The following is a 26,787-nucleotide window of genomic DNA, read 5'->3' as shown; positions in this document are numbered from 1 at the left end:
CACTACAGCAGCCTCTTGGGTGTCTGCCCATAGACAGAGCTGTCAGATTCTTTGTGTGACCTGTGCTTTGGCTGCCTGGAAGTTCTAGACTTGAGTTTCATATTTAATTCCTTTAGTAACTTCAACAAGGATTATTTAATTGCATTTTTTCTCTCTTCCTTCTCTTTGTAACTTTAGTCTTTCATTCTTATGGTTGTCTTTGCACTTACTATGCCAGGAATTTTATTGTAAGTAGCCTAAATTCTTTTTGAAAGTAGATGAGTCTAAAATAAAAATAAATGTGTAAACTAAAACCAATTTTATAAGTAGAAAAGTACCAGAGTCTTCCTTAAAAATCAAGTAAGTGTTGAATAGAAACAGGGTATTTACTATTAAAATTTATCGTAGTATGTAGTTATGTTTTAATAACTACTGCAGAATAAAATAAGCAAGAAATACTATAAATCCAAGGAGGTGATACTTTTATATATGTATAAAGTACAATTAAGTGGATAAAAAAGTCATTGGAAATAATGAAGAGATATGCAACAGATTCTGCAAGATTATAGGCTAGGATACAAATCCTCAAAAGTCAGTAAAGTTAATTTATGCCGAAGCTATGGAGCTAAAAATATGGTAATAAAAGGAATGTAATGAGAAAACATTGAATCTAGAATTGAAGTTCTGTCTACATACCCCAGGCTGCTCCTACACATGTGTATGTCATGTGCTGACTGATTAACTCCTCCCCTGTCCATGTTGGGCAGGCATCACTGGGAGGACTTCTGAGGGCACTCCCTTCACGTTTACTCACACAACGAGTCCACTAGTTACCACTTTCTGACATCACTTACATTTCTCTTAAATCTATCCACTCTTAGGGTACCCAGTTTTCCTGACTTAGCTCATTGTCTACCTTTTTGCTGATTCTTTCTGTCAGATATATACATAAATATATATATTTATGTGTGTATATATACATATACACACATATCTGCTCCCTAAGTAAAGTAAAATAAGCATGATATTTTGGGGCTTTCTGGTGTTTTCTTCCTTTGGGTTGGTTTTGGTAACTTCTTATTTAAAAAAAAAAAAATGTTTAAATATATTCAGATAAATTAGACCAGGGTTTTTCAACCTTATCACTATTGATGTTTTCAACCAGAAAATTTTTTGTTGTCTGAGCTGGCCTGTGCATTGTAGGATATTTAACATCATTTCTGTCCCCTGCCCACTATATTTCAGTACCACTACCCCAGTTGTGACAACGAGAAATGTCTCTAGTTGCTGCCATGAGTCCTCTGCAGGCTCCACCTACCCCCAGTTGGAAACCTCTGGATTAGACCAGGAACCACTGGGCATTGTGTGCTTACCCTCCTCCCACATGCTGTGTGCATTTTCTCTCTTTTAATCCTCACAGCCTGTGAGTAGGTGCTGTTTTATCCTCATTTTCATTTTCACATGAGCAAACCAAGACTTAGATTCAGTAATATGTACTGTATAGCCTTGTGCCCTGTGTAACCTTGTCCCCTACCTGGTCTGACTTGAGAGCCAGGTTCCCTCAGGTTAAATCCCATCTCTCCACTTAACTAGCTGAAGAACTTGGGCAAGCTAGGGAATGTACGTGTCTCTGCCTCAGTTTCCCTAGGTACTAAGAATAGTACCTGCTGCCCAGAGTCATCCTGAGATTTTTTTTTAAAGATTTTATTTATTTATTCATGAGAGACAGACAGAGAGAGAGAGAGAGAGAGAGAGGCAGAGACACAGGCAGAGGGAGAAGCAGGCTCCATGCAGGGAGCCTGACATGGGACTCGATCCCAGGACTCCAGGATCAGGTCCTGGGCTGAAGGCAGCACTAAACCGTTGAGCCACCTGGGCTGCCCCATCCTGAGTTTTAAACCAGTCAGTATACTTATTCAAAGGACTGAAATAGGACTGGCATATCCTTGTAAACACTTTTGGCAAGTCACTGAAAATACAAAGGTAAAAAAAGACACTTGTCTCATAGTCTACTTGGAAATGCAATCATGTAAACCGTTAATTTATTATAATAGAGCATTCTCTGAGAGTAAAGAGATGGAAACAGCAAACTTCTTCAAGGAGTCAGGATTGTGTTCACAAAGGAGACTCCGCATGAACCCTGAAAGATGAATCATAGCTTGGGCAGGCAGAGGGTAAGTGTAGGAGGATTCCAGGTGGAGGCATGCATCAGGGGGGAATCCTACAGGGATGGAGGGACTCAAACCATTTGCTCAATGCTGTGTCCAGTCTGGATAGAATTAGGCCATTATTTATATGAAATGGCTGCTTTTCTGGAGTTCAGAACATTCCTGTGTCTATTTAAGAAAACATTCCAGAACTAAATAAAAATTATTTTTTGAAGTACATATAGATTTTTGTAGAATATATACTCTAAACTTTTAGTATAGGATTGTGGGATACATAAACTACATATAAAGCAAGGATCATTAAGCCAAATGAGAGAGCCATATAGGTGTCAAAGCAATCCTGTCCCATTAATTTGCATAAAAATATTATTTTTATCAGTTATTTTTAGTATGACATTTATTTAGAAAATATTTTGATCATCCAAAAGGAATCTACACTTCAGTTATTTAAATTTGTTTAGTCTTTTCCTAATTCTCATATGAAATAGTACCTCTTCATTTTAGCTATTCTATTTTTTTTTAAGATTTTATTTATTTATTCGTGAGAGACATAAGAGAGGGAGAGAGGCAGAGATACAGGTAGAGGGAGAAGCAGGCTCCGCACAGGGAGCCCGATGCGGGACTTGATTCCAGGACTCCAGAATCACCCCCTGAGCCTAAGGCAGATGCTTAACCGCTGAGCCACCCAGTCATCCCTAGCTATTCTACTAGTAGCTAATGACATTGTTGCAAAAGAGAATAAGTAAAGTAGGTATAAGATATTTTAGTCTCTACTTCCTTAGGCACAAATGAAAAATATGTACCCATATAAAAGATATTCTTCTCACTTCCCGAGTTACTAATACACAAAGAAAATAGTCCTTTTTACCCCCTTCGCCAGTACATGGTGAACAATGACTAAGTTTAAATTGCATGAATTATTAGAAACAACAGTGTGCAGTGTCCCCTTTGCACATTTGAAAATCCAGGTTTTGTTTTCTTGTTAAGATATTTGAATTATGTGTCATAATTTATATTTTTAAAAACATTCTTTATACTTTGAAATAATTCTAGTAACTAATTGAAACAGTTCATTTGAGAACAGCAGTGTTTTTGTTAACGTGAATCAAACATGACAACAAAAACGACAACTTGAAAGTAACTTTTATCATCCTAATAGTAATCCGTGAGAGGTTAAATGAGAGGGAAGTGAAGGGATCTGAATTGTTGTAGGATCAATGAACTTAATCTGGAGCATCCTCTTGCTAGCAGCAGAAGACGGCACTTCTTGAGCATCCTAAAGCAAGCTGTTTATTCTCACTTACTTTGTACCTAATGTTTTAAAGTCCTAGAGGCATCAGTTTGCATTTGGTTTGGTTTTGCTTTGTTATGGTAGCATTTAGCAATTTCTTTTTCCTTTGTTCTGCCTACCTAATCTTTGAATATCCTGTTGTTGGCTTCCACACCTGGACACAGATATTTCTAAAATGAAAAAGGAAGCAGAGAGGTCACAGTAGGTGGGAACTTGGGGAGGCTATTTTGGGCAACATCTAAGAAAGGTGGACATTTCTTCTTTCCCTTAGATTCAAACAGTGGGGCTTGAAAAGAGGAGAAAGTCACTGTGGTGTTGCAGACAGACCACAAAAGCAGATGACACCCTAGATCAACACCAGAGAAAGATGTTTTTTATACTTGGCAATTTAGTTCTTTTATAAAATCCATTTCAGTAACAATTCGGAAGATACATCAACAGTTTATCTTAAAAAGGGGGGGGGGAAGCCACCAATTAACTGCTTTAATATAACAGAACTTCTCTCAATTATAAACCCTTAGATAAACATGAAAATAGTAATGGAAAAATAATCTTAAAACAGATATGTAATTGTACACAATAATTTGTCGGCATCTTAAATGACCTCATTTATATTTTTTCCCTAAAATAAGAAGACATAAGTCACAGAAGGCAGCTAAAAATTCCACATGCATTACACAGTTATTTACACATAATCTTTCAGGTTGTATGCTGAATTGCCCTCTAGTTGTGTGGCGGGGATATGTTGCTGCTTGGGTGGATAGAGCCAAGCTTCTGGATTCTTTTCAATACAGGAAGTGCAGAAAATCATGCCAGAGACAAACAGCAGTATGGCTGAAATGAATCCAATATAGACGGCTCCTCCAGGTTCATGTTTGTTGCTTTCTGGAACTGTCAGATCGAGAAAGTCTGCTATGATCTCCTTTGTGTACCACACTGTTGGTATCAAACCAGAGATCCCTGCAGACATGAGACAGACTCCTCCAGCAAAAGAAGCATGACTCTTTGTTTCTCTGTCTCCTCCTAAGCGAGTGCATTTCATTCCTACTGTAGAAGTGCAGATCCCCAAAGCAGACAGAACACACGCCAGGACCATGGTGGCCCGTGCAGCCTGCACGTAGATGGGGAGGGACAGAATGGAGAACTTCAGGGTACAGCTGAACATACCGGTGCTGTACCATGTGCAGTCCATCCAAAGCCCTTGAAGCTGTACAATGGCTGTTATGATGTTGGAGCCCGAATCCACATTCACCTTCCAATTAGGCAGCAGAGTGGCTGTGAGCACTCCAGAGACTCCAGATAAGGCCAGGACAAAAGCAAGGAGCTGGAGCCCTGCTGATGCCATGACGTCACCTTTATCTTTGTCCACGGTGACCCTGTATTTGATTATGATGGCCCTTGATCAAAATTATAGCTATATCTGTGCAGCAGAGAACCAAGTAACAAAGGCTAGGGAAAGAAGACAAAAATCAGGATTGAAAGAAAGCATAAACAAAACGGCTTCCAATTCCACCAACAGTGGGAGCAGAGAACACATTTGAATTGACCCCAGAGTAGATGAGGACACTCTAGCCTAGGAGAAAAGCTCCCACCAGGCTCTCAGAGGCTGCGGCTGCCATTCTCCTGTTTGTGGATGGGTGGTGCTTGATACATGGCATAAAGGAAAGAGCTGTCCACTTGTTCTTTTTAAAACTCGAACTATACTGAAGTTGTCTGTAGTGTGGACAGTGTGCCTTGTTAGGAGATTTTGGCATATCAAATTCCAGCTGTAGGATCTAATAAGAATTTTAATAGTATTACAGGTTTTTAACACTTTCTTTTCTTCCTTATGACCTACAGAGTATTTTAATTAGAAAGTGTTTAAGCTTACTTCTTAAAAATGATTTATAAATACATATTAGAAAAGTTTCAAGCATCAAAAAATGATTTCATTAAAAAAATTATTAAGCACTCACCATGAGCCAGACACATGACCCAAGTGAAGTACTTACTTAAGGAGGAAAGGAAATTCGTGGAAAGAAGGCAAAGCCATAGGCATGATTATCCCTAATTTCCAGTTAATAACCTTCTGCAAAATCCTTATCTAGGTTAACACTCGTTTCACTTCAGGTACAAGATACTCAAAACTGGAACAATTAAGCCACTGTCCTTTGCTTGTGAGAATGTGAGATCCTGTCTAGTTGGGACCAAAATCATTCCCTGACCCAAATGAAGTGTAGTCTGCTGTAAAACCGGTTATTCTGAAGGCTTCAGAAGTAGTGACATTGAATCTTGAGAGTACATGCCAGAAATAATCACATCATTTAGTTGTATATGAAAGGATATAAAAAATAATGTAACTTTTTTTTTTTAAGAAGAGACAAAAGATTTAGCACTGAATTTGTGGCTTGGCTGTGCTTTCACCTGGTAATATACCCTGCCTTAAAAAGAAATACAGTGGTTTCTGAAATACAGAAATAACAGCTTTTTTATGTTTCTGTATTAATTTTAAATGATGTATTAGAGTGGCTCTACCACGATTCACATATATTTCACAAAAGGCAGTATGGGCTCTGAATCCAGAACACTGGGGTCAATTCTTAGCTTTCCAGAACCTCTCTGTGCCTTAGTATTCTCTTATGAAAAATGGGGAGGATTATTTACATATCAAAGAGTTAAATGTATTTTAAGGGCTTTGAACAATATCTAACACATGGAAAGTACTCTACAAATTATAATTGACACGGTATATTTGTTTCATGTCATGTGACAATTGATAATGGTGTTTGAAATTTCTCTCTTCATTGAGCTGATTTATTTTCGTAGAATCTTAGAGCTGAAAGAAACTGTAGATATAAATTTGTGCATCATTTTTTCAGATTAAGAAGGACTCTGAGGTGGTCAGATCACCCTGTGCCTCACAGGTTCTCAGCAGCAATGCCCTGGTCTTCCGCCTCTCCCCACCTTTACCCCAGTATTCCTTGGTGAGAGCCTCTCCGTGTACTCCCCCGAGAAGCAGAGAAAATGCTACATCTGGAGGCAGAAAGCACCATTAACTATCAACTTCATTCACTCCCTGTTCCACCAAGAAAAGAACCCACTTGAGACGGCATTAACAGGACAAATGGCTTAGCCTTATAGACTCACGCAAGGAGGTTGATGCCTGGCTTCTATAAAATATCTGAAGTAATTCTAATCTATGCCTGTATTAAAAGTACATACTTAACGTAGTTAAAACATTGGTTCTCTAAGAAGTTAAAACCCTGGGCTGTCTAAATTCCCTTGTTCTATTTTTGTTTGCAGTCTTAAAATGCAACAATTTTAGGGGAGGTTTTCCTGAAATTTTAAATTCTTAAGTATCAGATTGATATACACATCAGAGTACTTAGGCTTTGTGTGCAACCATATAGTTCATTTCTTTTCTGTTTTCCAAATTTCTTTTCATATCTGAGACCAAAATAGAAGTTAAAGATTCTAGAAAAAAATGAAGCGTGCTTATAGTTTCGTAATAGCTGTTTTCAGGTTTGGGTTTTAACATTTCAGACTCCAGCCAGTTCACTAAATTACTGCCTTCCCAGACCATTTTCAGCTTAGAGTTTCCTCAACGTCGAGATTGCTGTTAACATTCTCTAAGAGCATCTCATTTCTCTTTTTTTCTTACTGTGGTTGAGTAACCTTTATGTGTTGATCAGTCTATGCTCAGCTTCCCAATTATAACCTTTTTCTTCCCATTAACCAATACATTTTATAAATTTCAGTGTAATTCAGGCTTGCAGACAGCTTGTTCATCTTAATTAACAAGTACTGGCAGTGATAAATTACAGACAGCCAAAATCAGCGTAAACAATATGACATTGCATTCAGTTCGCATAGTGCTCGCTTACTGTTGAATATTGGATTTTAAATGCTTTCTTCTGCACAGAGAACTTATGCAGAAAGAATTTGTCCTCCACAATGAAAGTCACTATTCTGTTCCTTTGTAAAAATATACTGGCATCTTAGCTATTGTTATGAAGTCTTTTTTTTTCCTTTCCAGCCACAAGTATGATACAGTTTGTGGCCTGTTCTCTCAATTTCTATCTGATGCAGAATAAAAGCATACTTTGTTTCGCTGGTGGTGGTGGTGGTGAAATGCTCTGAAAGTAAGCAGAAGCAATGGGGTCACAGGTAAAAACTTAGTTCCAAATAGAGAAGTCTCTTATAGTTTTAAAACATACTGACTGCACACAGAACAGAACTATGAATGTTAATTTTTTTAACTATTTGCCAACAGAAAGTCTGGAATGGATTTCATTAAAACGTAAAGTCAGTTTTGCAGACAAGATTTATTTATAACAAAAATTTAAAAAACAGATTTACAGCTTCTAATTCAAGCTAAATGAATCCTTAAAGGTCTCTATGTTTCTGAGCGTTATAGAAGCTTCTCATTTTCCATACCTTTTTGCCAGTAGCCTTCAGTGTCTTAACTCCCTTCTGTCAGTTGTCTTCAAATTAGCTGTATGATGAGGAGAAGCTACACACATGAGGCTCATCTCACAGCTTCTGAGTATTAGTGACAAAGCTCCAACAAGTAAACTTGCAGATAAAGAGCACCATGGAAATCGGAGGTAGAAATTGCTGATGGTGCTAGAAGATAAATACCAGGTTCTCCATCTCATTTTTTGAGCTGTGGGAGAATTAAGAAAGGAGAGGCGGGGAAGGGAGGGAGTTGTTGTTACAACAGGATTTGTCGAAACCTGAAAGCTGAAAATGCTTTTGTGTCATTGTATACAGAGGAGGAATTATTTGGGTGCTGACAAAAAGGCTTTCTTTTCCTTTAATATTATGTTTTAGCCCACAGTTATAATTTATTTTTGAATTTTTATCTGTGTTGGAAGATCTCATTTGTTATTTTATGTCCCCAATTAAAGAATATGGTCTGAAATTATTTTTAACTAGATTGTGCTTTGCAAATGATAGTTGAGGCTATCTCTTTATTCGAGTGCTTGTAACTTGCCTGAAATCAAGTCATAAAATTGGTAACTTTCAAAAAAAACATTCAAAAGACAATTAAAAACAATTTTTTTTTAATAAAAGAAAAACAAAAACTCCACAGCAACAACTATTAACTAGAATCCGACCATTAAACCAATAGGTATTTTTTGGAGGGGTGTCCTGAATCTTTTTCTGTTATTCTTTCCACTGAGAAAAGTTTCTGAAGTATAATTTAATAAATTAGACCTTCTAGAAAATATTGTAAAGAAATTACACCAAAAAGAAAAAAAAGAAAGAAAGAAATTACACCAAAGTGATGTGAGGGAGCATATAAAATGAAACAAATCAAATATTGAGGTCCTACTACCATGAATAGGGATACAGATATATTTCACGTCTGTCTATTTTGGGTTCGCATTTTATTTTTCTTCACTAATTTTAATTCTACAAGCTATAAATTCATAGCCACTGTAGAGAAAGAAGGTAATTTTATGATTGGTTTTTTCAAATTTTCCAAATATAGCCATTTCTTTAAAAACAGTGAATAGAATGCACATTTCAATTATCTGGATTTCTCTAGATGTTTTGGTGCTTTGTTTTCATCTTTTCTAAGTCTGGCAGTTAGTGATATATTTTCTTTTCTTAGAAAAATAATGTCTGTGGATTTTTAGCCATAGTGGTGTAATTTTAATATATGAGCTTACTTTCTTCTGTTTCATGGAAATATTTAAGCAATTCTTTGTGTAAATACTGGACAAAGTAGAGTTGAATTTCAGGCACGAACAGTAACAGCATTGTTATTTTTGCTGTAGCGGAAGAAACCTGCCAGATCCCTTTAGTGCTTTGCCTCGCTTTGCTCTCTGCCATGGTTGTCAGTACAGATTCACCTGTAGTGAGGCTTCCTGATGGCAGGTGGAGAGGCCAACCTGCTCCCAGCTCTGGCCTCCAGGGTAAGAAGGCCTTATTTCTATTTCCATCACATTTTTTTATCATTCTTCTGCCTTGACGGGGAACACTTATCCAATAAGATATTAGCTTCTTCTAGGAAAGCAAACTTCTGAAATGCAAATAACTTTCATAAATTACAGACGTTTAATAAAGGTAGAATTCCTTGTATAAAAAAAAGGAGATGGAAAAGTAGAGGTTGATAGAGAAATACAATTCAGTGACCTCATCTACTTCCACTGTGAACATTAAACAAGATTAAATCTTTTAAGTCGAGAGACTTTTTCATAGGTAAGTCTCCCCCTAACCTTAGTTCCTGCCTCTTCCTGGGCCCTCTCACCTGCACATTCTAGTTCTCTATCCATGCAGCAGCCCATGCGGCATTACTGATGGACGCGGTGGACTGTCCTGGACAAAGCCCAGCTCCTGACCTTCCCCACACCTGTTCTCATTTTCCCCATGTCCCATTCAGGTCAAACTCATCCTTTGATTTCACAATCCCTACCGCCCTGGAGCCCCGCTACTGCTAACTCTCTGGCTAAAGAACCTCACAAGGGCAAAGACTCCCATATGACTTGTTTGTTGCTGAGTCTCCCGTGCCAGGAATGGTGTCTGGCACATTGTAGAGGTACAACAGATCTTTGGTGAATGAATTTAGAAACTGATTTTGAGCATATCAAATTTTGATTTTGAGCAAATCAAACTGATTTTGAGCATAACATTAAATAAACTATACATTAACTTTATATGATTAAAAATATAATTTTGCCCTTCCTAAAAGAGACTGTAATTTTAGGTAATTTTGACTCTTTAGTTTTGTCCTTTTGGCCTAATAATAATATCTACTATTTATAAAACTGCGTCTTGCATGCTGGGTACCGTTTGAGGCACTATGCTACTTGATTCTCAAGCCTGTGAAATAATAGGAATCCTCATTTTACACATGAGAAAACTGGAACTCCAGAGAAGTAAAGTAACTTGACTAAGGTTATAAAATGAGCAAGTAGCAGGTATGGGATTTCAGGCCCAGGATATTGTGATTTTTGAAGCCCTTATACATTCCTAGCACTTCCCTGCCTCTACTTAGAATGTTTTTTCTTTTCTTTTCTTTTCTTTTCTTTTCTTTTCTTTTCTTTTCTTTTCTTTTCTTTTCTTTCTTTTCTTTTCTTTTCTTTTCTTTTCTCTTTTCTTTTCTTTTTTTTTCTTTTCTTTTCTTTTCTCTTCTCTTCTCTTCTCTTCTCTTCTCTTCTCTTCTTTTCTTTTCTCTTCTTTTCTTCTTTTCTTCTCCTCTCTTTTCCTTTTCTTTTCATTTCCTTTTCTTTTCTTTTTTCTTTTTTTCCCTCCCTCTCTCCTTTCTCTCCCTATCTCCTTCGCTTCCTTCCTTCCTTTTTTCTTTCCTTCCTTCACAAGCAGGAGAGGGAGAGAGAATCTTAAGCAGACTCCATGCCCAGTGTGGAGCCCAATGCAGGGCATGACCTCACAACCCTGAGATCACAACCTGAGCCAAAATCAAGTCAAACACTTACCAGGCTGAGCCACCCAGGTGCCCGAAAACGAATGTATTTCTAAGTCTCATTATAACGAGTCATTTCTTTCTGTGGTAGTCTGGATAACTGCAAAAAACATAACCCTGACATCTCCATGGCTTTATAGTAAAACACTTCTTACTCATGTAGAGTCCATGCCAGACCCTGCGGAGTACCTGGTCAGTGACTCAGCAGTCCATCTATTTTCTTTAAAATATTTCATGTAGCTATTTTTAAGAAAAAATTACATGTGATTTCCTTAATGTGTTTTTCTGAGTAATGATAATCTGAAACTCAGACAAGCTTTTCTCTTTTCTCTGAAAGACCTAATAATTTAACTGAATATTTTAGAAATCATAACAATACATACTTTATATGAGGTTGCTCACCAGACATAGATTCCTCACCCCTACCCACACATAAATATCATCTGGCTTTTAAAAAAGCCCGAGGCCCAGGCCCCAGCCCCATGGCTCTTATGTCATTGGTCTGGGATGATGCCTACTCTCTGTATGTTTAAAATGCTCCCCACTTAATTCCAGTGAAAAGCTGAGGTTCTGATTTTTAAAAAGCCATGTCTTCTCTTACTTGCTTTCCTCTTTGGCTTAGAAACAATGAATGTGCAGAGTAAGATAAAGTAGTTACCTATTCTAGTCCCACAAATTTAAAGTGGTTGACTTAATCTTAAAATATTTTCTTCTGACCCAGTCTTATGGAATTAATAATATCAGCTGTGAACATGATCAGTTCATTATTTTCCTCCATTTTTATGGTCCTGTTAGTTTTAAAATAAAGTTTTAGGCCAGCCTGAAGACTTTAAATTTTAAAATTAGTAGGTTATGGATTAGTTAGTTATAGTGAGGACCTTGTTAAAAATGAAGATGAGGTGAGGCGCCTGGGTGGCTCAGGTGATTGTGACCAACTCTCGGTTTTGGCTCAGGTCACGATCTCAGAGTCGTGAGATCGAGCCCCATGTCAGGCTTTGTGCTGAACATGGATCCTGCTTAAGATTTTCTCTACCTTTCCCTCTGCCTCTCCCTCCATGCACATGGGTTCACACTGTCTCTCTGGAAAAAAAAAAAAGAAAAAAGAATATCCTTTGGTTTATGTGTGTTCTCAAATGTCTAATGCAGCCATCCTAATTAGGTTTATTTTTATAGCAAGTCAGGTACATGTTTCTGCAGAGTACTCCCCCCACCCTTAATCCACAAGTGATACATTCAGAGTCCCCAAGTGGATACCTAAAACTGCAGATAGTACTGAACCCTCTATATGGCATGTTTTATGTATGTGTGTGTGTGTGTGTACATACCTAAACTTTAATTTATAAATCAAGTACAGTAAGAGACGAACAATAACTAGTGATGAAGTAGAATACTTATAACAGTCATACTGTACTAAGAGCTATGTGTGGTCTTAATATCTTACTGTACTCTTATGATGAGGAGAGAGGATAAAATGCCTACATGGTAAAGTGAAGGGAGGGGAGTGACGTAGGTGCTGTGACACAGCGTTAAGCTACTGGTGACCTTCTGACAGTATATCAGAAGGAGAATCATCTGCCTGCAGACTGTGGTTGACCACCAGTAACTGCAGGCATGGAAAGCAAACCATCGATAACGGGAGACTATATATAAGTTGCAGTTACATTAGTTTATTATGTTACCTTATTTTTACATTTTGTTTGTCCTTTTTTTTTTATCTTTATGAGAAAGGATCTTAAGGACTTGTTTTGTGTCTTCCTCACATTATTTTAGAATATTAAGACTATCTTTGGATTTTGTGATGAGTGATGACATATACAGATCAGATTTTTTCAGTCTCACAGGTAATGTAAATGTGTATTTGTTCGGCCTTACTATTGCGTCCTCTTTGCACATCGTTTCGAAGAGCAGGACCTTTTTTAAAAACATCTTCATTTAGTGGCAGTAACTGGGATGGTGGACTGAGCATGCCTCCTTTTAGGACTGACCCTCCTATTTTCTTGTTCCTCTTTACCTTTCTTCCCTGTGACTTTCTCTCCTACCCAGATGGGGCTCCTGCATCTCAGCCCCAGTGCACACTCTAGAGCCCTGGATAAGTTCATGAGGACTTTGTGATCTTCCAAATTATAAAGCTTGCATCAGTTCTAATCATTTCCCTTATTTATTCTTACATCTCTGGTGATACATAGGGAAGACTCTGAGGCCCCCAGACCTCCATGAGTTAAACTAGTAAAATAAATGTGTAGAAGATGCGATCCAGTAGCTATAGAATCCATCTTTTAAAAAGAATGTCTTTCGGGATTCTTGGGTGGCGCGGTGGTTTGGCGCCTGCCTTTGGCCCAGGGCACGATCCTGGAGACCCTGGATCGAATCCCACGTCGGGCTCCCGGTGCATGGAGCCTGCTTCTCCCTCTGCCTATGTCACTGCCTCTCTCTCTCTCTGTATGTGACTATCATAAATTAAAAAAAAATTTTTTTAATAAAAAATAAAAAAAAATAAAAAGAATGTCTTTCAAGTCAGAAACAAGAAGAGCAGGACAGCATGAGTATATTTTCCTCAGCAAAAGGAACATTGGTCTGGGTGCTTGTAGCACAGAGTTGAGGAGAACCTAGTACTGCATGTGCCGGTGAGTAGTCGGGCCCTCAGGCTGGTGCCCATGACCATTACGACCATCAGTCTGTATATACTTGTTCCTCTTCGTGGCACTGCACGATCTTCTAATCATAATGGAGCTTGCATTTATAGGTAGTTTTTATAGGAAGGAAAGGTACTGACAAGGCAACTTTGTGCCTAGTCTCTGCCAGTTATGGCTCCTTATGAGTTAATACATTTACATCTGCACTCATTTATGAGTCTTTTAATATTTTTCATAGCAGCAATATTTATTGAGTGCTTTGTGAGTTTGCCTAGATTGAAATTCTGTGTGAGGAATGGATCATTCGGAGGTGCTGGGAGTCTCTGTGGGCCTGCAAAAGCAGAGGTCAGGCCTCCTGATTGACCAGTGTGCTACTACCACCTGTGGTTCCAGCAGGAGCAGGACACTTCCAGATGCTGCTGTTTCACAAATACCAAATCCATGGTTTTAGAAAGGCGTTTTCCCCATGACCATCCAGGAACTCCAGGTTTAATGTAACAGAGGTGTTAGTTCTCATCCCTCTTGTGCTTTGTTTAGAGTTAAGCATTCATCTCCCTGAAATTGTCTCCCTATTTTGGGACCACGAACCCTGACTCATCTTGCTGTTTTTGTTACTGATAGGCATAATTTATATACATATATACATACATTTACTGACATGCATATATCTACATGCATAATTTACACAGTAAAACTCTTTCTCTCCATCTGCCCCCGTCATGTGGGCCTCTCCTCATCTTGCTCTCAGTTCACTGTTGTTCTCTTACATACTTACCTTCCGAGGGACAAGTACTGTGACGGTTTTGTGATTCCAAGGAGGAAAGTGAGAGAAAAACCATTCCAAAATGTATAGGAGAAATAAAAGGTGGGGTATAGCACTTTTGGAGAAATTAATATTGCTATAGAAAATACAAATTCTAAACTTCAAAGAGATGTGTGTGGGTATGAACAGTGTGTCAGCCTATGTTGAATATACTGGTTTGGAACACCTGGAATGCTATTCAAGTGTCTGCATTTTAAGGTTTTAGGACTGAAATTCTGTCCTTAATTTGGGCTTGGGACAAAGATTATAGGCAGAATAAACCAGTTATAGGAAATTTGACATACATTCATAAGTGTAAATGTTTTTCTACAAAATACATAATAAGAATATCCCAGGCATTGGTGACTTGGCACTCTGTTATCTGTTGTATCAGGCAATTGTAAGTAGAAGCTGTCGTTAGCTCGGTGTGGGTACCTGAAGAGTCAGACACTGGTGGGTGCAGGACCCAGGCATCCCCCAGTGAGTGTGTTCACCTTGCTCTGTCATTTTCACCTGATGCTGAATGGGACACTCCCAAACCTCAGGTGATGCCGGACACCTCAGATCCAGCCATACCCTTCCCATTCCCATCTACATGAGTCTGTCTGAGACGGTGCCACCTTGAGCTTTGAATCCTTCTCTTCTTGCTTTTGAAAGCTTTTCAATTATTCCCTATTGTTATTCTTTCTCACCCTAATCTGTCCTCTCCTAGTTATGGTTCTAGCTCAGCTAATTATAAACTGTGGTTTCCTAATCAATTTTCCTCCTATTGGGTTGTCCTTTAATGGTTTTGAATGCCAGAGGAAGTGTTGAAGACCCTTTCTTAGGTAATGGCTCCTATTTTTTCTGTGTCTTTTCACGAAGGTGGTTATTTAGCTCTTTGGCATATTATGATTATCCATCAGGAACTTAAGACAGAAATTCTGCTTTCAGGAACTAGGTTGAAATTCTGCCCATCTCTATTTCTACGTTGATTTGAGATCTGAGTTGGCAATATCTAAGACTGGAGATTTAATAGCTTCTCATCCCAGGTCTCTTATGAGTCCAGAGTGCTGCTCTGAGCTCTTAACTAGTCATGCCCTAGACACACTGGCCTGGAAAATGGAACTGCTGCCTGCAGCCTTTTGTAGCCACGGCTGCTAGTGTTGAGAAACATAATCTTGGTACAGCATTGATACTAGGATTTGAGAGGCAAATATTTAAATTCTTTATAAATCCTTTAATTTGAAGCTTTAGTAGGTCGTTTTGGTATACCAGTAGACTGAGTTTGGAAAGGGGCTGACAACATTAAAATGGAATTTCTAAGTGCATCTAGTGCCTGTGTACTGATACCTTTTTTGTAAGGAAATCCTTTAATAGAGTTAAATTCAGGGAAGGAAAAATGATGGTTGCAATTGTTAAATAAGCTTTCACTTATAAGTAAAAAACATTTTTGTATCTGTTACCCTAGTTACCAAGCAGCTTTCCTGTATTTCTAGAGAAAATGGTCTCCGTCATTCAGAGTAATTCTGAAAAGTGCTTTTTAGGGGCAGGAGTAGAGAAGATTTGTAGAGAAGAGTACAGGAGGTTTCCCAGAGAGGCAGGACACATTGCTGAAATAGCCATTTTCACACTGAGTCTTTCAGGGCCCTCCACTAAATAGGAACTGTATTGGATTGTGAGTGGGTATTATCTTTTAGCTGGGATATCCTGTTAGCCAACTTAACTGGGTATCAAAATTACATTTGAACTTTGGAAGGTTGCTGCAGTTAACATAGGGTGTTGCTATATTTGTATAGGGCTTAAAACTTTATTTAAAGTAAATGTGAGACATTTCCTGTATTTGGAAACACCAAGTGTATCTCAGAGGAATAAAATCAGAAGAAGAGGCCAAATTTTAAAACCCAAAGAAGCTGGAGATGACAGTTTCTGTCCTAGAAGAGGAATGTATCTAACCCTGTATTTGTGCCTTTGTTCTTAATATCTGAACATGATACAGTTTTTACAATATCTCACAGGCTGGGGTTGGCCAGGGCTTAAGCTGTATCTATTTTGCTAAAAGATTATTTTCCCTGGAGAATGGCAGGCTGTTGGATCCCACTGGTGCCTATGAAGGATTCCATCAGAACTGACTGGCTGGTGGAAGAATGGGTTTAGGAGGGTTGGAGGAGTTGAGTCCAGAGGGTAGCAGTGAGAGACACAGGACAGGCTGCCAGTGGGCTCTGAGCAGGGGAAGTGACATGGAGACATACAGAGTGATGGCAGGGTGAGGCTTTAGAACCTCCCTGAACAGCTGGGTTCACGTCTCTGTTCCAAATCAATAGGAGGAAAAATGGGAATGATGTTTCAGAGTTTTTGAGCAGAGTCTTTGACATTTAAAGTCATTATAGTGACTTTAGAAGGCAGCTTCTTGCACCGCCTTACACACAGGTTAGCTCTCTTTCCTGCCACAGAAATACTTTTAGACGAAGCCGTGTTTCTTGCCTGTTTCCTGTAGTGCTCCTGTCCACCCAAACCCCAAAGCCACAACCCTTACCTCCTCAGTGCCTTATAGACCTCCCCAGGATCCCTGGGCCCTTCTGGGTTTCGTGCCCATCTACAGAAAGTCCTGGCCTTTCAACCGAGTGCTTCATTTCCTGTGAAAGTAGTGTTACTGAACTGGGAGAAACAGATTAAACACATAGAACACAACTTGAAAAACTATTAAAATTTAATGAGAACATTTCACATTACAGAAAGTCATTCTCTGAAGTGGAACAACCATGATTCCACCAAAGAAGCCTGAGGCTGGTGGACATTTAAGGGAGTTGGTGTGGAAAGGCCTCTCCGCTGGCGGTTTTCAATCTCCTGCCTTGGCCATCCTCAGCATTGCTACCGTGGGTCTCTTCTAGTCATCCCGTAGGCACACCACAGCTCTTCTGAAACATTCAGGACAGTATCGGTGATAGTTTGAGGACAGGGTAGGTCTAGGCAGCAAGAGACACACCACTGGCTCCTCTGAAAGTTGTCTAGGCCACCTGATGATGGGCTTCGTTTCGTTTTCTTTTCTTGTCCATGCAGTCTCACATCATACACAAGTGCTTTCCCTCCACCCTATAATCAAGAAATTGAAAATACTCCCATTCTCATGGATGACAGGCTGATTATAAGGAGTTCTATAGCCAAGGATTTTTAGAAGCAACACCTCCTAAAAGAACAAGATAACCCCTGTGGAATTTAAAAAATAGAATTAATTCCTTTTGAAAAGCCGTGGTACAACCCCTACTTCATAAATTGCTGTACTTTCTTAGCCTTTGTAGTGTCCGTGTGATGTTCTAAGGAGGAAATTTAACAATTCCTTAGAGACTGAGGCCTTTGTAAATTATGAACAGACTTCCCATTTATTAGACCCATGGTCTTTGTCAGGCATTTGTGTGTGTGGTAACTGCTTTGACTCCATTTCTCCTTTTGTCTTACTTTCAATACTATTCCTTTATTTTGAATATATACTTGTGAGTCTCAACTGCTAGTGCTAGTCCACCACTCAGTGACATTCTGGGGGTTTCTACTTCATCCCGCCTGGGCTTCCTGGAGCATTTCAAGTTGCTCCTAGAAAGTGATATGGCTGTGCAGATGACAGTCATGAATCCAGTCCGACTGATTAGTCAGTGTCTGTATCCAAATAAGTGGTGTCCTAATTGATGCCCTTTCTGGGGAGCTTAGCACTAAGTAGTCCCTGGGGGTCCATCTGCCTTCTCTCTGTTTGGATGCCCACCCTTATAGCCAGAACTGCTGTTGCAGCTTATTTTTTACTCATTCCAAAGCTAAATAAAATACTCTAAAGCTATCCATTAGCTGCCTACTGACTTTAAGGATTATTTGATCTTAAAGGCCATTGTAAAACTACATTTTAAAATTAAGCGATCATCAAGCACAGGTCTAGTGGGTGTCATTACAGAGCAGACGCAACTGGTGGCTCTGAGTCAGCTCAACGCCAAGTGCAGCGACTTACCTGCCTGCAGATAAGTCTGCTGTGGACCTGGACGAAACCAAAGGTTTATGAAAATGACGCGGTCAGCAACCCGTCCTCCTGTGTTTGACAAAGATGCATTGCTTAATCCTGTTCTGCCATGGCACAAAATGATGTATGTTTGCTCACGAAGGTGGACGTGGGTGTGGTGCACTTCACCCCCCTGGTGCGGCCCAGGATAGAGCAGCCGTTCAAGCTGGTGGAGAAGGTGGTTCAAAACACGTTTCAGTTCCGAAGGAAGTACTGCTATCGAGGGCTTGGGTAAGAATGCCGTCTCTTCCTTTCACTGGCACTTTCTAAAATCCTTAAGCACCTTTAAAGATTAAGAATCTTGTTTTTATGATTCTTGAAGCGATCTGTAAATGTTAGTCTTCTTTCAGATCCCGAGGTGAACAAACCTTGACTCTCACGGAGGAAAAAGCAAACCCTTGCTTTAACCTCAGATGCCACTACCAGGTTTTAACATCAACACAACCTAAAACTGACAGTGACCCTGTATTGTGGAGGCCATGATTTCTCAGGGCAGACCATCCAATCTGTTTTTATACTCAGCACTGACGACACTGCATGTGGTGGTTTTTTCCAACCCCAACAAGTCCTCCAATTCTTTAGGCACCATCTGGGTGCCCTACAATTCAGTTCAAGTCTGACATTACCTGGAGTGGCACAGACCCTGAAGGATAATGATTCTAGGGCCACGAGACTGCCTGCACTTCAGATGCTAGTCACAAGTCCCAGGTCACCACTTGTATTTCCAACCCACAGGCCATGAAATGGGGATTTGTGACAAATCCCTCTGCCCCTGCCACTATAGTTTCAGTAGTTTGCTAGAATGGCTCACGGAACTCAGGAAATCTCTTTATCAATTTATTATAAAAGATATAACTTAGGAACAGCCAAATGGAAGAGATGTAGGGCAAGGTATATATGGGAACCGAGGAGTACAATGGAGCTTCTCTGCCCTCTCACCCTCCCAACACCTCACGGTTTTCACCAGCCTGGAAGCCCGCTGAGCCCATCATTTAAGAATTTCTATGGATTCTTAAATCCACAGTTTATTAGATCATTGGCCACCGGAGATTGAACTCAGTCTCTAGCCCGTCTCCTCCCTAGAGGGGTCTGGAGGTGAGCCTGAAAGTTCCAACCCTCTAATTACAGGGTTGGTTCCTTTGACAGTTGTAGACCCTGAAGCGGTCTATCTAGGGGCCTTACCAAGAGTCATCACATTAGTACAAACACAGGTGTGGTTGAAAAGGGGTTTTATTAGGAATAACAAATAATGCTATCACCCCTAACAGGAAATTTTAAAGGATTTAGAAGTTCTGTGTCAGAAACCTGGGACCAAAGGCCAAATAATATAGTATCACACTAATTATATCCTTTTTAAGGACACACTTAGAACCAGGAAGCAAGTACAGTGTTGGAGCAGCCAAAATGTTGTCATGAAATATTCATACAAGCACGTTTTTATTTAATGGGGAGCTTTTTGTTCTGCTGTACACACACACACGGCCACTGTCAGGAATCCCAGACAGAACATGGTGGTTTAGAATCCACATGCCTCCAGAGGCCCTGAAGTGATCACAGTGATATTTTATATTCATGGACATCCAAGAAAATGTTTAATTAGGCCCAAGTAAGGCAGGAAGGGGTGGGTGTGTGTGTGTTTGTGTGTGTTTAAAAGCCTGCCATCTAATATGGTCAACTTTTAGCTATTTAAAGATGCCTGGCTTTATAGGCACACATTTCTCATTTCCCGATCACCCCCATTAATACAAAGCTCCATCTCTTCTCTGGTTTTGTGAGGTGTCCCCTTAGCACATGAAATTATTTCAGGTACAGTTCAGAGCTGCATCCTGAAATCACTGCAGCCCACAATTCAGTCTTACAGATTTGAGCTGATATGAAATCCTTGTCTTGCCGTTGGTGGCTCTAACTAGGCCAGGATTTATTCTTCACCAGGTAGTTGCTACTGCTCTAGCGGAGACTTCAAGAGCAGAGTTGGTGACAGATGCCACTGGCTACCTTGGTGATAGTTAGAATGATCACATACACACACACACACCATAGGCTGCAAGCCCAGCCAGGATGTGTATCATTTGATGAGAGCCCCAGCTGGATTTCAGTTCACACTCATCACCCTTCACACAGGGTGTGACTTGTACAGCTGTACCTGATGGTCCTGATTCATGGTGGGGGAACAGACATAAAGTATACTCTCTTTTGAGAATGCTAGAACTGGCCTCAGAGCTGGCCCTGGTGTTTCCAACCTTAATGATGGGCCCTTTCATTTCATAGACACAGTCCCTTATACAGATAGGGAACCTAGTGTGCCGTGCTTTGCCTCATTGGTGTCCTTCAAGCACATGCACCCACACATCGGTCACCAAACTGTACTCCAATATCACAGCTCACCCAGACACCATAGAGAACTTGCAGTTCCTTACTGAGAGGACCAGCAGCCTGTAAGAGAAACTCCACTGACATTGGCCATGATCTCTGAGCTCTGTAGAGCAACTATTAAGAAAAGAAAACCTAGGTGTAGTTTTGCAACATTTCAATCATCAGTTTTGCTGTTCATTTTAAAAATGTGATCTGCTTGGTTAGTTGAAATTTAAAATCTATAATTCCAATCAGTTGTAAAGTTGCCACAAGGTAAACCTGAAAGAGAGAATGATCTCTGTATTTTCACACCTCCTGTTTTCAAACTTTGCAAAGAAGGGTCATTCCTTGAGAGTGAACAGTTCTAAAGTCTAAGTTCAAATTACAAAAAAATCAAGAAATAAGTTTTATATTGAAATGAGGCAAACTAAACCTGTTTCTGTAAGACTAAAACTGAGATGTTTCTTTAAACTTACCTTAAAGATACTTGTATTGCGCTTTGGAAAGTATTTCCCCTCATGGACATACCTCCCAGGTCAGATTAGCTCTGCCTTCAGGGGTCCTCTGTACCTGCTGCGGTGGCATGGCCAAGAACCTTCTCCAGTGGCTGGGGGCCCCGCGGACACTCCCTCCCATTGTCAGTGATCAAAATGATGTCATTTTCAAGTGCAAATAGAAAGACACATCATGGTTTACAGAATTTCTTAAGTAGAATTCTGATGATTTTCTCTTCTCAGAATGTTATTCCCTCAGATTCACCGTGTGGAAAGCACTGGGAAACTGTTAGAGCTGGCAGACGTAGACCCTACCCTCCGGCCCAGCCAGCTCTCCGTCTCACACTTTAAGAGCCTGTGTGATGTATACCGAAAAATGTGTGATGAAGACCCACACCTCTTTGCTTACAATTTCAGAGAAGAACTCAAGCAAAATAAAAGCAAAAATCAGGAAAAGGAGGATGACAAGGAGAGAAATGGACTATAAGCAGCATATCAGATGTAGATTTCCACAACGTTGAGCTGCTCAGATGTGCACTTTTGTCTTCTACCGAAGGATAATAAAAATACGATTACCAGATGTGACTTATTTCCCTTTTACTGTACAGCTTGGTAGAGAAAATAAATATAATCAAATAAGATACAGTACAAGCTTTCTTTTAATATATATACTGCATAGATATGACAGGTTCAGTATAAACAGCATCTGTTACAACCTTACAAAAATGAAATATCTGCACATTGTGCCCCTCACCCACATTAAAATAAATATGCTTTAAATAAAGCAAAAACAGCTCAAAGAAAAATGCCCAGAGGATTGGGGGGGGGGGACCTTTAAAAACTATTAATCACAACTTCTCCATCTTACTTTTTCCACATAAATTAAAATAGATTGTAATTTTAAGGATCCTAAGTCATTTTGATACCTGCTCAAAAGGGATATAAACTAAGTAATTTACAGATTCTTACAGATTCTGATCAGTTTAATCTAGTTCTCTGATCTATAATAAATTAAAATAACTTAAATCTTTACAACTATTTTGTGGGAAAATGTATGCTGCACAAACCCCAATAACAAATAGGTTTTCTGCAATTTCCACTTCACCACCAGTTTAAAACAAGCAATTAAACCCATGTCCGGACTGAAATTGCACTACAACTTTCCGTGGCTCTCCGCTTCATAAAAGCACTCCTCATTGACTACCGATGTTAAACTCTGGACACTGAACTCTCGCTGCAGAACGGAACTGAGATCAAGGGTGGTGTTTTCAGATTGACTGTCAAGGGACTGGTGACGGATCTGTGCCTTTAGCAAAGTTCCCCTGTCCCGTTTGGTGCTGTTTGCTTTCCGTTTAATGGCGCAGAAGTGCCCCCGCACCAGTTTGGGCGGCTCCCCCTTGGGTCGGCCCTCTGTGCTGGGCTGTTGCTCAGCGGCGTTTGCGTCCGGGTCATCGGAGATTCTCAGTCTCTGGAACTGAAGTTCAATGTCTTTGGTAGGGCTGCCCTGTTTGAGAGTCTGATGGTAGTCCTCATCTTCGTCGCTCAGAATGTCACTCTCTTTGATGAGATTGTCTGGAAAATCAGCCAGGCCCGTCTGGGGGTGTTGCAGGCAGTCCTGCCGGCTTCCACCTGGGTGGCAGCCACTGCTCTGCGTGCTGCTGCTCAGGCTGCACTCGTCAGAGTCCAGGGAGCTGGCCTTGCCCGGCTCGCTGGGCCACTCGCTGCTGGAGGAAGTTTTGAGGACTTTTAAGGACCTGGAGGAAGCTGCAATGAGGAAAAGTGCATCTCCTGTCACGATCAAGAAACAGACTCCACAGTGCATAAGTTTTGCATTGTACATTAGAAGATTTAACATTAATAACTTAAAATTTTATCATCTCACTTTTTTGCCAACTATCCTGGAACTTGGGGGAAAATGCAGATACTGCAAATGTGAAAGTTTTTTACTTTGGTTTATTTGAAATGTTAGAGGATTTGGCATTTCTAGATGATCAATTACCAGAGCCCGATTGTTTAGATAGAAGAAGCTATAAACTGTTACAAAGGCTTTCTTATTTTGCCAATGCACAAATGAAAAAGTTACTAATAAAATCTAGGTCCCTTTCTTTCACTAAGTACTTTGAAAATGGATAGCCGAGATTATACCATATTTCTATCCCTGCCTTCTCACCTTGTTTATTTCTCTTGCTTCTCAATTAAAAGTAGGAAAATGTCCTTCATCACTCATGAGAACTCTCTCTGCTGGAATTTCTAGCCAACTCTCAGAGATTTAATACGAATATTTAATCCTCTGTGTGTGTTTCTTTCTCTTGCGTTGAAGGGAAAAGGGGGGCTCTCAGTTGTGATGTTTCTGTGGGCAGTTACAGCATAGTTTTGATGTCTACAGCTTATTTTGGCAATAGAGGAAAAAAATAGAAAATATACAGTGAATCTGAAGAGGTTACACTGTAACAAAAAAAAAAAAAAAAAAAAGGAAAAAGGAAAGACTACAAATAAGACCAAAGATATTAACAAAACAGTTAATACAGAAGAGGGTTTTAAACCGAAAATTTAAAAGAAAAATTTAAATGAATTTTAAAGGTATACAGTTTAAGAGCTTGATTTGGAGTGATTATTTTGGAGTGTTCATTTGACTAAGAATGAATATAAGGTTTCTTGACCTTAATTCACCAACTATTGGCTTTCTAGATGACTTGAACTTCTCTGAGCACTGGGATTGCTGCAGTGAACAAAGCCCAACCCCTGGACTTCTGTACATCTTGGTGGAAGAAACAGATAAGATGGTAAGTGTAGAGACTGCGTCAGCTGGTAGTAAGGCAAGGACTTGGGAGTTGGGGGTGATTAGAGCTTATACAAGGTCTAGGAGCAAGAGGCCTTTTCACTTTCTTAAAAGGAAATAAAATCAGAAATAAAATCGCCACCACCTTCACACACCACTCTGGATTCGGGTGTCTGGTTCAGAGCTTACCAAGCTACCCCTGGTACTTGACAAAGCGAGGATGGACTGCTGTTATTGCAGGAACATATATTTTCCACAGAGAAGCTCAGATGGTCCTCAATAAACACAAGGCCAGCAAAGTTCTCACCTAACTTGGCTGAAACAGGAACTCGGTTCTTAAGGGGAACCAGGCGATCCTTACAGGTCTTCTCCAGGGGTAACTCACACTTGATGTGACGCCTGAAGTTCTCCCTCAGAATAGACCGAATCACCTTGACGATGTTGGTCTTGCTTTCATTGTCACTGGTGAGGGGAGAAGAGAAAATAGCTGTTCTGTCCAGTGTCACCTGCATCGTGTCCACATTCCCCAGTCCTTACGTGTCCCATCACTGCTCTCAGGGCCAGACTGACAGCACGTCACCCAACCTCTGGGCACCTTGGCCTCCTAACTTACAAAAGGAGAAGCAATCCTTCTTGAAGCGCCTCTGAACACTAAAATCTGGATATATATTTAACCAGTATGTTCTACTCCAGTCACAGTTGCCATTTGGGGGGAGGCTGGGTGTGATCTTGAAGTCATCAAAATTCAGGAGAGCACTAAAAATAAACTCCCGTTTTTAAGATAGTGTAATTCTGTCTTATTCCTATTGGCTTTAATTTTTGGAAGTCAATAATACCTGCAGCACAGTTGGAAGATGGTTTCTGGCCGTCCTTCTATTTCTGACTTCGTATGGATCAGTTCCCATATGGAATTATTTTCTGTCCCTGTGTAAAAGAAAACAAGGGTCTACGACTTTGCCAAAGATGGAAGTTCAAAACTCAAGTCAAATATTCTCTGTCCTCTTATCATTTGACTTTCACAGATCGTTATCAAAAATACTTTGTAATTACTTTTTACATTTCCTGGTAAAGTTTTCTATCCCTCTTAACATGCTTTCTCCCTGGCCCTGGATTCCATCTCTCCGGGAAAGAGGTTAAAGGGATCCTGTTTTTCAACCCCATTAGTTCATTGTATTTTTTGGAAGGAACAGCAGGATGTGCCCAGGTACTTGAGGTAAAACAGGCCAGCCCAAAGTCAGTCCCGTGTTAGGAAACATAAGCGCTTCAAAACAAAAATGAAGCAGGGACCCAGACCATCGCGGCATGCCTTAGACTGCTGGTCCTTTCTGTCACCAGAGGCACTGTCACCAGAATGTGGTTATTCTAGAAGATCTCTGAACATTTTCCAAGATGGAAGACTGAAGATCTTTAAGATATTTTTTTTTCTAGTATCACTTATAATACTGCTTAAACTGAAGAGACTTTCTGGTGTATCAAAAATTCTTAAATTTTAAATTGTGGTCCTTTGTTTCTTTAACAAATTTTAGGGTATCAAGGATATTAGAAAAAATTGTTGAAAACCATTGATAGTGAAAATAAACAGTGAAGAGAGTGAAGAGAGGTAGTTGGCAAAGAAAAGCAATCCACTGGCATTTACTTTCTCTAAAAGTCTGTAAAAGAGCAAAAACAAGAAGAGCAACATCGTAACAACCTCTCTTGTCCTCATTTTCCTTGCCTATAAAATAAAACTCAAAAATTATCCCCAAAGTTCTTTCTGGTTTTTCATTCCACAATGCAAATAAGTCTCTTTAAAATGCTTTTTCCTGGCATCATCCCACATGAAACAATTACCTGCTGTATTCCCCAGTCTGACTTGAAGTGCGGATATGGGGATCAACCAGCGAAATTTAAATGGGTCCAAATCGGCAGAGCCATGTGCAGGCCGGGAATTCGAGGGCTGTAATAGGAAAGCCCCCCAAGAAAAGTGTTAGAGCAAGCTCTCACCCACAGAGGAGGTGTGCATGGAATGGAAGCTTTAATTCTCCCTGTGCAAGGCTCCTTGCAGCCGTGGGAGCATCAGGGTGCAGAAACGAATCAGGTCAGGTATGCTTCCCGTTCTCAAAGAGCTCACACTGTGTGGGGATAAGCCAGAGCTGTGGTCTGGGGAGCAGACTTCTAGATGCCAAGCAAGAATGACAGCCAAGCCAAGCCTTCTATATGTCCTCATTACCTCTGAATGGTAATAACTCTGATGGCTTATGGTAGCCACAACTAAGCTTTTTTTTTTTTTTCTTTTTTCTTTTTCTTTTTTTTTTTTTGAACCAAGGTAAAGTTGTTTGAAAACAAATCAAAGTTACGTAGTCTTTTATGTGTATGGAGCAAACATGGACCATTTCGGATATATGAAAGCTGATTTTCTGTGTAGGCTCCAGCACAGGTGTTTGTCTACATCTTCTTTTAAAACAGACATTGTGGGGAGAATAAGAAATAGACTAATAGCTGGTTCGGCTGGTCACACTAGGAGTAAGTCCCGTTAGTCAAGTGGGGCCTTGGTGCTGAGCAGACTTCTCAGATCAACACTAACAGGACAGAGCCATGAAAAGGTAGCTTTGCTTAAATGTACTTCTCATCTTACCAGTTTCTTTTTCAGTTTGCAGTTTTCTTTATAAACCAATATGACAGCTCTTTTAAAAACTAAAGAAGAAAAAAGAAAAGTCTTTCATTATTTTGTACAAACTTTTTTCCAAAGTTGATCTAGGCTGAATGTTTTAATAGAACCAAGCTCTTCAAACTTATGAAGCTCCAGGATCCCACTATGCTAGCACAAGAGTGAATAAATGGTGCTTCCCTCTGGTCATATTTGAATGATGCAAAAGTACCT

At 39.9% G+C, this 26,787-nt stretch overlaps 3 protein-coding genes across 15 annotated transcripts in view; 1 reads left to right on the top strand and 2 right to left on the bottom strand.

The window, feature by feature from the left end:
- The window catches only part of TFB1M (transcription factor B1, mitochondrial), a 70,784-nt gene extending 48,995 nt beyond the window's left edge, over nucleotides 1-21,789 (top strand). The window contains exons 6-7 of the mRNA XM_077897960.1: nucleotides 18,406-18,533; nucleotides 21,392-21,789. Of these exons, the coding sequence (XP_077754086.1) occupies nucleotides 18,406-18,533; nucleotides 21,392-21,635 (372 nt within the window). The 3' untranslated portion in view covers nucleotides 21,636-21,789. The remainder of the gene's footprint in view (nucleotides 1-18,405; nucleotides 18,534-21,391) is intronic.
- On the bottom strand, nucleotides 1,990-8,145 carry CLDN20 (claudin 20). The gene is made up of 2 exons (XM_077897961.1): nucleotides 7,855-8,145; nucleotides 1,990-4,887 (listed from the first exon to the last, which is right to left on the bottom strand). The coding sequence occupies exon 2, from the start codon at nucleotides 4,781-4,783 to the stop codon at nucleotides 4,124-4,126; it is 660 nt and encodes a 219-aa protein (XP_077754087.1). The 5' UTR covers nucleotides 4,784-4,887; nucleotides 7,855-8,145; the 3' UTR covers nucleotides 1,990-4,123.
- Nucleotides 21,790-26,787, bottom strand: part of TIAM2 (TIAM Rac1 associated GEF 2) — a 131,394-nt gene continuing 126,396 nt past the window's right edge. For all 13 annotated transcript variants that reach the window (XM_077897839.1, XM_077897846.1, XM_077897853.1 and 10 more), the window contains 5 exons: nucleotides 26,542-26,600; nucleotides 25,758-25,863; nucleotides 24,764-24,851; nucleotides 24,235-24,389; nucleotides 21,790-22,912 (listed from right to left, as the gene is read on the bottom strand). In XM_077897839.1, coding sequence (XP_077753965.1) covers nucleotides 22,302-22,912; nucleotides 24,235-24,389; nucleotides 24,764-24,851; nucleotides 25,758-25,863; nucleotides 26,542-26,600 — 1,019 coding nt within the window. In that variant the 3' untranslated portion in view covers nucleotides 21,790-22,301. The remainder of the gene's footprint in view (nucleotides 22,913-24,234; nucleotides 24,390-24,763; nucleotides 24,852-25,757; nucleotides 25,864-26,541; nucleotides 26,601-26,787) is intronic.

Source organism: Canis aureus, chromosome 1 (assembly GCF_053574225.1).
Source record: "Canis aureus isolate CA01 chromosome 1, VMU_Caureus_v.1.0, whole genome shotgun sequence".
Lineage (NCBI taxonomy): Eukaryota > Metazoa > Chordata > Mammalia > Carnivora > Canidae > Canis > Canis aureus.
This window is presented reverse-complemented; position numbering and strand designations above follow the sequence as displayed.

Coding starts and splice junctions, on each gene's coding strand:
- CLDN20 (XM_077897961.1), bottom strand. CDS start 4,783: ATGGCATCAGCAGGGCTCCAGCTCCTTGCTTTTGTCCTGGCCTTATCT.